Source organism: Gavialis gangeticus, unplaced genomic scaffold (genome assembly GCF_001723915.1).
Source record: "Gavialis gangeticus isolate Ggan-Ray unplaced genomic scaffold, GavGan_comp1, whole genome shotgun sequence".
Taxonomy (NCBI): Eukaryota; Metazoa; Chordata; order Crocodylia; family Gavialidae; genus Gavialis; species Gavialis gangeticus.
The window spans coordinates 804,772-818,760 of NW_017728973.1; the positions used below are offsets into that span (position 1 = coordinate 804,772).

Genomic DNA, 13,989 nt, shown 5'->3' on the forward strand with positions numbered 1-13,989 from the left:
TGACTGCCACCCAGCCTGGCAGTGGCCCAGGCGGATGGGAGAGGCAGATGAACTGACTGCCTCGGTGTACTCCAGGGGCAGGCACTGGCACTTGAACAATAAATGTTCCCAGGGTGGGGGCCACACAATGACTCACAGAGGCAGCTAGGGCAGGAAAGGAGGGGCCTCACTTGGGCTCCTGGGTGGGACCTTAAAGGCTAGAGGGCGACCATAGCACAGTGTCCCCCTATGCACAGAGGCACATGTACGCACAGCATACAGGCATGCTGACACACACACTTAGATACTGTAGTGATTGCCATGGAGGTACCTGCCAAGTAACAAACCAGATCCTCCCAGCCCCAGGCCCACCCCCATCCCTGCACAACAGCTAAGCCTTCCTCATGCCCCAGGCCTCAGCCACACTGACCCTCCCTGACCATGCCTGACTCCTTGCCATGTCACTCATACCCTACTCTGCTCCAAGGGAGGATGATCCCAAGCCAGGCTTTGGAGTCTGCCTTGCTCTCAGGCCCTATCTGTCTTGGTCTTCCCTATGCCTGCCCCAACGTTGCTTTGCATCTGGGACAAATGTGGCCTGGTCATTCAGGTCACCCAACGATGTCCGCCCTCCCTCCCTGGATAAGGAGCTGCCTGGCAGTGCAGCAGGGGTGCATCAGTTGGACTTGCTGTTACCCAAGAGAGGAACTGCTGAGGCTTGTATGATATAAACAGCAATCTGCTATGGTCCAGGAGGCCTGGGGATTATTGTATGTCCCTGGATAATCCTGGGGAAGGCTCCAAAACAAGGTTGAGCCCCACAAACAGCAAAAGAAAGCACCCAAGAGCCAATTCTCTGTGGGGTTTTAAACTGGCGTGGCACAGGGCAATGCCCAGCTGGCAGCAGGGATGGGGGTGTGGTTCTCTCTACCTCCTTGCTCTGTCCAGCATTTGTGTGACACACAGCAACAAACCAATCAGCAGCAGGAAGCGGTCAGTGTCCAGGGAGAGAAGCTTTTTAATCTCCAACACTGTAACCAATGAGCTTGTTTGCAAAGGGGACTGGAAAACATTTTGGGATGAACCACGAAGAGTTGTGTAGCATCCGGTTCTCCACAGAAGGGAAACAGGCACCAGAGTCTAATAAACAAGCAGGGGAAGCCAACTGCCCTGACACCACATCCTCTCCAAAGCCACAAGGCTTTCCTGGCATTGCAAGGCCAGGGGCTGCCTCCACCCACAGCACTAACACCATGCTGCAAGCCAGCTCCTTCTTAGGGGACATGCCTACATGTGGGCTGCTGGAGCACCTGGGGCTGCTGGAGCAGGATTCCTAGGGAGACAGGGGTACTTCCAGCTCAGCTCAGGAGGCTCAGACACAGGAGACTTTAGAGCAGTGGTCAGCAACCTTTCCAGGCTGTAGGCTGGAATGATCCACCTGAGGTTGAAGGCAATAGACAGAACTTTGGGACCCAGCTAATGCCACCGCTTCTCCCCACCATGGCATGGAGGGAGGGGGGAAGTGCCTGAAGCCGTCTGTGGGCTGGGTCCAATGGCTTCATGGGTCGAATCCAGCTCAAAGGCCATAGGTTACTAATCTCTGCTTTAGAGCATTTAAGTGGCACTGGCTGAGAAGTCAGCCCATCCAGTTCTTCCCTGGCAGCTGTCTGGAAAAAAAAATCAGGGACAGATCCTAAGTGTTGGGGCTGCCCAGCCTGAGGTGGCCCCTTCTTCTGGAAGCAGGCTGCATGTGTGAACACCAGCAGGCTGGATTCTGCTCCAAGTAGCATATGTGACCCCAGGGCAAAGTCCTCCAGAATATGCTGTCCTCACATGGTGGAACTGGTGTTTGGAAGCAAATATGCCCCAGTGCATGGGAGAAGACACAACAAAGATTAGGCCACCATGTTCAGCCAGAGATGCATATGGAAGGGTTGCTGAGCTGTTGCTCCAGGGTTCCTCTAAACTGTCAGGTCTGTTAGTTGGCTAGGACCTTTGTGAGACAAGGGTTCCTCCAGTTATCAGGTGCAGCCAAGTTAGCAACAGCATGAGAAGGGCCGCAATTCCAGTCTGAGCCAGAACCACACACTGCAGGGATTTAGCACTACCCAGCCTCCTTCCAACACTGAACCTTGGTTTGGTTCAGACACTGGACAAAGCTCTGGGGTTGGCATCACAGTGAGCAGCTGACAGAAGTTGGGTTTGGGTTGAAGATTTGGTCCAAGGCCTTGGGTCTGGTTCTTTAATGAACTTGGGTTAACTCACGTGTCCTTGGTGGCATCTTAACCTGGGATCCCCCACAGGCTCACAACGCTCAGGACTGCATCTTCCCATCCTTGCTCCGCCACACCACCAAAGCAACCAAGAAGGGGATGAGGCAGATGGGGGTGATGATCATGGCCAGCAGCACATCTTCGGGAGGGTCGAAGTACATAGGGCGCTCCAGGGTGCAGTTAAAAAAGTATGTGTGGTGGCTCTGGAAGATATACTTCTCTGCAACAGCATTGGGGTAGCTGTAATTTATCTTGTCAGCCCAGCCCTCAAGGCAATATCGAAGAATACTGTATGGCCTGGGGGAGAGAGGCAAGAAGTAGCTGAGCTCACTCCAGGACTGGGCATTCTTTGGTGCTGTCAACTGGTGTGAACTGAGAAGAACTGCCACCAGACAACCTCAACACTTTTGCCAAGCAGACGGAGCCAGACCCAGCACCACTGGAACAATTCTAAGGAGTCCAGTGTGCCAGCTGGTTCAGAGTGAAAGCCCAGCCTGGGTCTGAGTCAGATATGACATTAGCTCCATCCATTCCTGTGGGTTGGCTCTGAGGACCCTCATCTCACATTTAGTTTTGCCTACCTAGTGCCAGGTGTGGCCAAATACCCCTGGCACCTCACTGCCAGTCCCACCTCCTAGAACTGGAAATTTGACACTGAACTGGAAACAACCAACCAACGGCAGGCCTGAGTTCCTGAGTTCATCCTCAAGTCCAAATGGCTGTCATGTCACAGCTGCCAGGTAGGAATCAGCCAGCAATGGACAGCTGAAAGAGAACAGCTTTTTTGGGCTGCCCTGAAGTGGTTCATGGAGCAATTTTTGGGGGGAAAACAGTTTTCCAGTGTCAAACATTTGTGCCCACAGGGTTTGCACTCTTTGGAATTTCCAAGTGTAATGGCTTGAGCTGAATGATTTCATAGCAGTTCCACTGGATCTAGATCACTGTATCAAAAATGCTGCTTAGAAATTGTGAACAAAACAAGCTTTTCCTCTTTCATACAAAATTCTGAGTAGAAAACAACCCCACCCTCCCACCAGCCCTGCACAGGCCTAGAGTGCCACAGGACTCTGGTACAGCCAGTGAGAACCATACGCCGAGTGCCAAGGCAGTGCCCATGCACAGCCAGACCCAACTGCTCCCCCAGCAGTTCCTAGCCTTGAACTGAGAGCACCATACATTTAACGTTCTCCCTACTGCCTGGCTAGCTGTACTTCAGCAGCTGATGGACATTGGAAAGAGCTCTGTGCAGAGCCTGGCTCACTGGCAAACCCCTGCCAGAGGCTATTCAATGCCCTGCACCTCTGGTACCTGCTGATGACACTCCATTCACATAACTGCACCCCGGTCACGTTCTTCATCATTTCAGAGAAATTGGACCAGCAGTCATTCGCTATGTGTGCATAAATCTCACCTGGAAAGAAGAAAACTTAAGCATTGAACAAGACGCAAACAGCAGATAACAAGGATCTAGGAGCCCTGTGCTAGGCACAGGGCCTGCCTGTGAGAGGGAGGGGCAGTGGCTGCGCCAACAGAAAGGATGGCAAAGCCAGAGTCTGCATGATCTCAGCAGCTTCCCATGGGACAGAGCCCAAGTACCCTTCTTGCTCTCCTTCACTCATGCCCCAGCAGGACCCCAGTGAGGCCTTCCCTGCACAGTCTAGTGCACAGTGGCCTTTAGGAACTCCCCTTCAGGACAGGGGCAATCTAGCCCTCAGCTAGTGACAAAGCTTCAGCCTGACAGCATAGTAGTGGTTGTGTGTATCTGCTATATTGCTCTATCCAGTGGGAAACTGAAGTCGAACTGAGCATCCTACCCCTCTGTGGGGATAAGTTACAGCTGCTAAATTAAAATTACTGGAGTTTTGCTTCCTCTTCTCACAGGATACACCACATTCAAGCCAGTTACCATGTATCAGCCTGGCACATAGCAATTTCCCCTCTCTGAAGTTAGAATTATTTTGTCTGTCCAAGCCCATAGGCACATGACAGCACCCAACCCTGCAGCATTTGGGCTCTGCATTCATGGTCATACCCCTCAAGGGGCCCTCACAACTCTCAACACTGGCAGAGGGAAAGCACCAACATGGTCCCTAGTGTCTTCCAAATACAGATGCAGGCTGTGCTCCAGAAGGCAGCAAACAAGGGCACAGGGCTAAACCAGGACAAAACATGCCCTGCAGAAAATACAGTACAGCACAGGCCACTCTATGCAGGTCACCCCAGCTGCCCACCTAAGCAGCAACCTGGTAGGGAGACAGTTTCAGAGGAAGAGGCTTCCTGCAGCGCTGATCTGATCCCAGCACTGCGGGGGTCTGCCCTGATGCTTCTGGCCCTGATGCTTCTGGCCCTGCTGCTAACCAACCCTAGCCATGCTGTACCCAGTACTTACGTATTAGGAAGTATGCTGCAGTCTCATTTACAGTCAGCTGAGGTGCTTGTGTGGCAGTTCCACCATGGCATACCTTGCTCCCAAGAGCCACTGGGGAGGATGAAAAATCAAAGAATGAAAAACAGGAGTGAAAGGGAGCTCAGCAGGTGATGTAGACCAGCCCCCTGCTCCAGGCAGGACCTGGACTCAAAAGGAGATATATCGTAAGGACTTGCTTCATCCATCCCTGCAGTTCTGTCTCTCTGGACACTGCCCCAAAACACCCCCTGGCCTGTGATGTTTGGGAGAAGCTGGGGGCAGCTGTAGGCATGGGGCTAGTGACATAGGTGGTATATTTCTTGGGCTTGGTTAACAGTAGTGTAGAGGTCAAGATTTGCAGAACCGAACTCTGATACTTGGTACCCAGATGGTTCTGGGCAGCCTGACAGCTGCAGAGAACCAAACGTTTGCTTGTTGCTGTCAGCTCAGCTGGCACTGTGGTGCTCAGGACCCCTCCTGCCCTGGCCCCAGAGTTTCACCCGGCATCCCCACTGCTCCCTGCTACACCCTTCTTTCTGCAACTCTTGGGTGCAGTAGAGGCTGTGTGCAAATGAAATGGCATGGCATTGCACACATGGTGAGTGCATTGGCCATGGAAGGGCACATAGCACCTGCAGCAGTTGGGAGCACTGGGCAGGGTACCACCCTGCACCAGTTCCACAGGGAGATGAACTGGGCATAAGACAGGTAGCTCTAAGACTAAGTATGGGAGCAGAAAGGGGAAGAGGAGGGGACAATCAAAGTGAAGCATGCGATTAGGGGAAGAGCTGGGTTGGGAGGTGTTGGGACCCAGTGGCTTCTGGGCCCAGCTTGACAGTACTGGCAATTGGCAAGAGACTACTGTCTGTTTGCTGCATGCTTATTCTTAGCTGCAACCCAGCATAAATTTGACAGACAGGTGACCCTGACCATGACCTGTCCCTGGTAAAGGAAAAGAAGAAGTCTGGAAGGATCCTGCTTGGATGACCAAAAGCTAATCAGGCAGTTGGCTAACTAAACTGAATAAATATAACTTGGGCAAAAGAGGAACAGTCAGAGCAAAATCCTACCGCCACCTAAGAACAAAAAGATTACCTCAGAATAAAAAAAAATTCCAGTTAAAGGTAACCATATATGGCAAGCAGAAATTGGCTCGTTAATATGCATTGTAGGGAAGAGTTTATGCTAATATATTAATAGTAATGCAGCAGCCATAAGGTATATAAGTACAACCCAGCTTTTCCCCTAATCACATGCTTCACTGTCTCCCTAGGGTAGTGGCTGGACCTATTCCTCCTACAATGCCATGTCTAAACCTCCCTTGAGATTTCAGGGAGGGAAAAAACTGGTCTTCATGACCTGGACTGCTATTGGCTGGCAGCACCCACTATGATGGTGCAGAGCAGATGAGCCTACCTTGCCCGTCTGGCTGGAGAGTGGACCTGGGTTAGGGCAGCTGTCTTCTTGACTTTTCCTTCCTCATGGGGAGCTGGTCTATGACACATCAGAGCTGGGGGGTAGTGGGTTGGGGACTGTTTGTGGTACACTGCCCAGTGGGGTCTGCTCTATGGCATGCCAAGACTAACAGTCCAGTCCCTGAAATTGCAAGGCTGGGAGGACTGGTTAATGCTATTCCAGAGATGGCAGGATTGGCTCACTGCCTGGCAGTGCTGGGGGATCCAGTCTGTGGCATGCTGAGGCTTGGGGCTGGTCTGTGGTATGCCAGGGCTAAGGGACATCTGGCTACTTGCTGTTTCTCTACCTACTTCTGCATTTGTGGGATCTCACAGGCAGCAGTGCTTCTTCTTCCCACCACAGTTTTGCTGTGGGAGCAAATCTGAGGCTCAGTGACAGGCTGCATGCCCCTGGGGAGGGGGAAGTGGGAGGGCAGGCACACTGGTGGAAGACAGGGGTGCCCACAGTCAAAGTATCACCAGCACCTTTCTGTCCAGGGCCCAGGCAGGTCATCATACCATTGATTCAGACAGAGGCTTGCAGGTCTGGGGCCTTTCAGTGCGTGTTTTGCCATCCCAAATGTCCCTAATGGTCATGATGATGATAAACAGGGGAAAAGGAAGGGAAGCAGGAAGAGGTACACAAAACCAGGCAGCAGCATTTGCATACCTTCTGTGGTGCAGGCTCAGCATGCTGTTACAGATGCTCACATAGAGCTCTCACAAGCTGCTCCCCTACACAGACACACACCAACCCCATGGCCAGGACTCCCACCAGACACGTGTGCTAAATGTGCTTCCCACTGCTCACAAGCACCCTGCCAGCCTAGCCTCCTGCTGGATTCCCATCCCCTTCACACAGGGGGGGACCAAGGCATAGAGACACAGGTTGTCAGAGCCAGAGCCGGGGCTGAAGCCCAGGAGCCCTATCTCAGAAAGGTAAAAAGGACTCCCTGGAGCCTTCTCCTCTCTGTGGGTTAGTGATTCATTTTTTAGATTTGTGTGCTGCCGTCCCCAGAAGAGGCTCAGGAACCATCTCACTTTTCACTGGGGCTGCTGTCCCTGCCCTTCTCCCTGCTCCCCTGTACAGAGGGGTCACTGAACCTGGTCAGCAGCATGTACTGCCCTGCCATGCAGAGCTCCCCTGGCTGGAGGCTATCACACAGAGGGAGAGAATATTTGATCTAGAGTCAGTAAAGAGGGCACATTGCTGGAAGGGGAGAAGCCATGCTTGCTCCTGCAAAGCTGCACTTGGGGCTCCCCTGCCTTGCAGTCCCACCCCAAAGAGAGGTGAATATAGCCAGGCTCCAGCAGGGGTCACAGCTCAGAAAGATTGCAGCCAAGTCTAACATGTCATAGAGCCCAAATCTGTGAACCCTTCCACCCCTTAAAGGCCCCTGGCAGGGAGAAGAGCCAGCCCCAGGCAGCCCCGAACCGGGCTGAGCTCAGCCAGAATTGCACTTACCCCAGAGCAGCAGTAGGAGCCCCCAGGAAAGGCAGCCAGAGCCTGTCTCTTTGCATAGTGCCATCCTACAAAGTCTGCCTGCTAATGACCAGGACAAGTATTTCAATGGAAATAACAGGAAGCAACTCCTTTCCTCTGACAGGGGTGGTATCTACTACAGGAGACGTGTGAAAACTGAGATTACTCAGTGCTGCTTTAAAACAGATCTCCCAGTGGGACTCCTGTCAGAACAGTGCAACCGCTGGGCCCCCATGCTGCTAGGTGTGTGCTTGGCGCCTGTGGGTACCAATCCTCACCACCCAGAGCTGCCCCAGCCTTGGGGTACCTCCGTCACTTTACCCACACATCTGGCCAGTGGCAGGGAGAACACTGCTCCCTTTACAGCACATAAAACTTTTACAAGGCCCATTATTTGTTTGTGTATTTCACTTTAATCCTGTCTGGGCTGGGTTGTGAAATCACCAGTCTCCTGCATGGAGAGCAGGCAGCCCGGGGGAATGGATGGGGAAAGTGTAATATCTCAGTCAGGCACTGATATTAATGAGCTATGCAGTTTGTGGGCTTGGAGGCAGGTTCGGGGGGCTTCAGAGCCAACCACCCTATGTCTGCTGCTACTACCTCAAAGCCATCTCTCAGCATTTACCTCTGAACCCAGCCTGAACACCACTGCTCAGGGGGTAATCTTTCCACACTCTCCAGTCCCTTGGAAAGCAATGAGGAAGACAGCACTTGTCGCCCACCTCCAAGAATGCCAGGAAGCCTCACACCATCACAAGAAAACCCTGAGGAAATTTGTGTTTACCGAAGTGGGGGAGCCCAGCAGCTGCTCAAGGCAAGAAAGAAGAGCAAGCACCCACCCCATTGCTCTGTTGATTCCCTCCACTCCTGATTCCTGGTCCCTGCTAACCCAGCCTTGGGCTCCCCAACCTCACAGCTCTGCTGGTGCCCCTCACTCCTGACCCCAGTCCCTGTTAGCTCAGCCCTGGGCTACCACAAACAGAAATGAATGGCTAGTCCGAATGACACTGCACAGTGCATTCGTTCTGTGATGTCCTCACAGGGGGAAACATGCTGAGACCAAACACATTCATTTCACTTCTGGCTTGAGGCAGAATTTGAGCCTAATGTTTCCTGTTTAGCAGGCAGTTTGTGGAGCTCACAAACCATGTGTAAACTGTGGGGCAAAAAGACTGCAGCTCAGAGGAACCCTCCCTGAACTGGAAAGATAATATCACTCTGTGCTTTGTGCTTTCCCTGCAAATGTCCTCGCCTAATGGGCCAATTGTCTCTGGGCTGCGCAATAGTAGCTTGTTCCAGGACACTGCAAGACCTTCCATGGGAGAGCGGCTGCATCTGGAACACATAATGACCCGCACATGAAGCTCCTGGGGTGTGCTCAGGGGTTAGAGCCCCTCGATCCCATTCTTTGTTGTCTGCACACTTGGAGCCGAGCCTCGAGTTCTGCAGATGGTGTTTCCTTGCCAAGGCAACACCCACTGATGTCATCTGGAGTACTGCCGCTTGAACAGGGCCATGCTTGTCACTCATGTGTGATGCTCCCAGCCAGGACTGGCCGTGGAGGAGTCCCTAGTGCACAGATCCAGGCTGGAGCAGTTCCACAAGCCCGACTGCCTCACTCTGCCAGGCAAACACCATGTTCTTTGCTGATCCCTGAGGAGGAACTCTAGTGGGGCAAGGTGACCAGTGAGTGGCAGACTGATGACAACGCGCTCCCAAAGAGCCAGGATACTGAGAGGGGAGCCAGGGGTGGAGAGGAGCCCATTTGGATTTTTGCACGCTCACAGTCATGCCTGTCAGTGCTACCTGACTGATAGGGGCCAGGCTGTGCCTCCAGGCTTGCAGGGGGTCTTCTTTCTCCATCCAGGCTGGGGCCTCTCTGGGCAGGAAGAACCCACACCAGAGTGAACAATAAACACTTCTCCTGGTGCTCAGCTTCCAGCCCCTCCCAGCAGGACCTGGAGAAGTCAGCACAGAACCACAGAGCAAGCCCCCAGGCCCTGCTGCAGAGTGAGAAGGGTCTCATAATGAGTCAATGGCAGAGCTTTGAATAGATCCCGGGAGCCCTGACCTCCAGCCTCCTGCACTGTAACCTACTGGACCTCATCTCCCCCTATACTTTCAGGGCTAGGACCCCAGAGTCCTGACTAACCCTTTGCTAGAGAGCCTTTGGGCCCCATTCCCCTCCTGCCTACATCTAGCAGTAGAGCCCAGGAGACCTGACCCCCAGTCCAGTCCCACCCCTATTATTTTAAACTTGATCCTGGTGTCTTCCCGATCCCTCCTGTATTCAGCTGGCTTCTGATACACATTAGATCAGGGGACCTTACACAGTGATGGGTGAGCAGGCATTTGTGACCTGTCTGTTGCTGTGGACCACTGCTCCCCCCAGCATGCCCCTCCACAGTACCCCACCTGCCTGCTACTGTCTCTGTCATGAACCCCACCTCCACCACCTGCACCATATATTGCTGGTGCCCACTATCCACTAGCAGCAGCGGGGAGGAGCAAATTTGGCAGCAACAATAAACAGTGCCTGCTGTAGGGAGCAAGAAAGACAGCAGGAGGGAGGATTAAGTGGAGTGCTACATATAGCATCTTGCTGAGGCTTCTGGGATGCAAACAACTCTCTTGATTATGTACTTAAAGAACTATTGACATGAGAGAAGTAACAGTCTCCCTACTGCCCTTGCAAGGTCTGGGGTCTGCCCTTATTGTGGTCCTGCCACACCAGGAAGTTCCTGCTGGTCCCACCCAGATTATCTCTGAAAATGCCATGCTTCCTGGATCCTTTCTGTTTCCAAGACAACTTTGTTATGTTGAGAAGGCACAGTGCAGAGTGGAGAAGGAGGACACGTTGGGCCAAGCTGAGCTGTGTACTGCCAGTCCCCTGTGCCACCATGGGCCCAACTGGACCATCACAGGATACATCTAGTCCCTTTGTGGGCTGGGCTGGCCAGTGGGCCATAGGTTGCTGATACCTGTACTGGACCCTATTCCTGGGGTGGGCAAAATGTGGCCCATGGACCGGATCCAGCCCATGGAGCAATTTTGTCTGGCCCACAGTGGGTTCCTCAGCCCTGCCTGGCCCAGGCACGGGGGCAGTCCAGGTTGTGGCATGTGCCTAGCTGCAATGCAGGGCTGGGGCGGTGCAGCTGCTGGATTCAGCCGCGCTGCCCAGACACCCCAGCCCATCCACCAACGAGGGCAGGGTGCTTAGCCAAGCAGCTGGGATGGGGCTGCAGGCTGGTGGGGAGTGGTGTTTGGGAGTGGGATAGGCTGAGGAGACTCTGGGATCTTGGGGCAGTGACAGCATGGGGACCAGGATGGGGCAGAGCTACAATCTGTTCTCTGCCTGTGGAATCCACTCTCATCACAGGGGTGTGTGGGCAGCAGATCATGGCTGTGCCCTGCCCCAAGATCCCAGCCTTGCTTGCCCCTCCCATTCCTGAACACTGCTCCCAGCTCGCCTGCAGGTTTTGGTGAAGTTGCTGCACAAGGATGGGGATGCTAACCTGGCCCATAACACCTCAACAAACTCCCTATGTGGTCCATGGGCCCAAGTAATTGCCCACCCCTGCCCTATTCCCTGCTAGACCCAACACTCTACGCTGTAGCAGGCCTGTGTTCACAGCCCTCTGCTCGACACACTGGATAGTTATTTGTCCTTAAGGCTGTTATACACAATGTCCGTTGTCTCCTAAGCCTGGAGAAGGGTGCAAGGAGCACAGAGGGGTGAGGCTGGGCCCCGTTATGGTTCTGGCTCAGCCCTCCTGGTTTTGCGGAGAGTGAGAACAACTGCGAGGGGGGTCAGACAAATCGACAGAGTGGCCAGAGCGTGGATGGGCCTGATGGGAGGCTCAAGGGGCCCAGAGCTTTCAGCTGCTGTGCAGTTGGGGAAATATTCCATATGGATCTGCAGGAAGAAGGAATCAAGAGTAGGGCTGGGCCATGGGCAGGCCAGGGCCTCAGCCAGCAGCTCCGTGCAGTTGGCAAGATTGCTGTAGGCGCTGAGGAAGGAGAGGAGAGGATGTGAGTCTGTGTGGCTCAGAGCAGCTTGAATAGTTGGAGTTGGGCCCTCTGGTAGCCATTCAAGGGGCCATGAGAAACTCAGAGCCCAACATGTGATAGTGACAGAAACCAGCCTCTGTCCTGTCACTGTGTGCTGCACTTCCCCCAGGTGCTCTGTGCTGCACACACTAGACAGTGCTGCATCCAGCATGCTGCACACTGTATACATCAGATGGGGATGCACACAGCACACTATCCAACCAAATGGCATGTGCCATACAGCACCACATGCACCAGGAAGCATGTGCCACATGCTTACTATGCAGCACCCTGTGCACTGAATGCACCAGATGGCAGTGCATGCATCACCTGTCACAGAGCACTGTGCACAGCATGCTTCACATACCAGGCAGCAGGGACCATGCAGCATTGTGCACACTATGTCTCACTGTATGCACCAGAGAGCACACACCATGCAACATGCTATACTGTCCAACTTCTTAGTGGCCAGGGGTTTCACACTACAGGGGCTCCACCAGAAGAGGCTAAGGCCCACCCGCACTTTCCTGCTTGCAGCTCCCCCACTGCACCAAGCTGTGAGCTCTGCATCACTGTGGGCTGTGCTGCACTGCCATCCCACCTCCTGGGGTAGGAGCAGGAGAGAGGGAGCGGGAGCCCAGAGACCTCAGGTGTAGTAGCAGCTGGAACAGCGATGGGACTAGCAGGCAGGGGGACCCCCAGAGGCTGAAGATTAACCCCTGATAAGTTGCATGTGGCCTACAAGCCACCAGTTGGACAGCCCCATGCTTTACTGTGCCCAGCATGCTCCACATAACATGCAGCATTGCATCTTGAGCCCAGCCATATTGGAAGGGAAGCCATTTTGGCTCAGGACATAAGGCATCCCTGCCTCTTGCACCTTTCTCCCCCAGATCTTTCCACTGAACCCTCAGGATGTGATACTCGGGAACTGTCCTGGCCACGTGGTTGCATTTAGCTCCCACTCCCCAGAAGACCTCATGTGGGCTCCATGAGGATGCTGCCCTAACCCCAAGTTCAAACCTGCTTATCTGGTCCCACTGGCACTGGCTTCCATCTGGCATGGCCATCACTGAGGCATGGAATGTGGTCCAACAATACAGCGAAATCCAGTCCTGGTAGGTGCTCCTGCAGTGCGCCAGACCATCCAGCTCAGCAAAGGGGCCTACGGGAAAGGCTCAACTATTAGCTACCTGGGGCAGATGTGGGAGCCCTTTTACATGGGTCTGGGGTGAGCAGAGATCCTGGTACCACCAGCTGTCCTTGGCTATTCCTCTGTGCCCCCAGCTCCTTCCACAACCTGTGAGCATGATGTCGAGGAAGAAATTACCTGGACCAGGAAGGGGGTTTTGTCCCTTGGCACATGGCTGGCCCATGGTGGGGAAACCTGGTGCTGATGTCAGTCCCTGTTGCATGGTGCTGTGCTGTGACCCTGAGGCTAAGGGATTACAGTACCAGGGCATGGGCTGTTAGTGAGATGCCTATAAGCCACTGTGTGAGGAGGCTGCCTGCCATCCTTCTACAGCTGGGTATTGCCTGAGGACTCTGCACACTGGCACTGGGTGCATTAACAATTTCCACCCCTCCATCAAACTAACTCTGGAATACTCCATGTAGCAAATTCATTTCCTAGAAACTACAGTGAAGGCTTGCAATGGCCACATTGTTACCACATTGTATTGAAAACCAAGGGACCACCACAGCAACCTTCACCCCACCAGCTGTCACCCTAAGCACACCACTAGTCCATCATCTACAACCAGGCTTTATGTTACAACCAGATCTGCTTTGATCCCACTGGCCAGGACGAACATCTTAAGGAACTGGAGCAAGGATTCCTACAGTTGTAATACAATCCCCAATCTGTAGCCACTCAAACCAACAAAGCCAGACTCAGATCTTGCTCCAGCCCACTACAATACCAACCCCAGGACAAAAATAACAATTTCTCTGGTTGTCACCTACAGCCCACAGCTTGAACACCTGCAACACATCATTATGCCCTCCAACCCCTCCCGGAAAAAGATGAACATCTCGAAGAAGCCATGGGAGATAAACCTGTCCTGGCTTACAGATGGCTCCCCAACCTCAAACTGTTTCTCAAGTAACAAATTAATTCCCATCCTCACAAACGCACCAAGACTTGCAGTGGACACAAATGTCTACTGGGCCCCCACATAAATACAGACTATATAATCACTGGACTGAATAACAAGAAATACAACATCTGGGGTTCATTCACCTGCAACTCTATCAATGTCATATATGCTATCACCTGCTTAGTGTCCCTCTGGTGTCTACTTTGGAAAGGTGGGGTGATCCCTATGTATAAGAATGAATCAA

General features: G+C 53.2%; 1 protein-coding gene across 1 annotated transcript; it reads right to left on the reverse strand.

Annotated features, from left to right (window-relative positions):
* Positions 1–973: 973 nt before the first annotated feature.
* On the reverse strand, positions 974–7,687 carry RAMP2 (receptor activity modifying protein 2). The gene is made up of 4 exons (XM_019505702.1): positions 7,579–7,687; positions 4,647–4,731; positions 3,561–3,665; positions 974–2,549 (listed from the first exon to the last, which is right to left on the reverse strand). The coding sequence occupies exons 1-4, from the start codon at positions 7,640–7,642 to the stop codon at positions 2,294–2,296; spliced, it is 510 nt and encodes a 169-aa protein (XP_019361247.1). The 5' UTR covers positions 7,643–7,687; the 3' UTR covers positions 974–2,293.
* Positions 7,688–13,989: the final 6,302 nt, after the last annotated feature.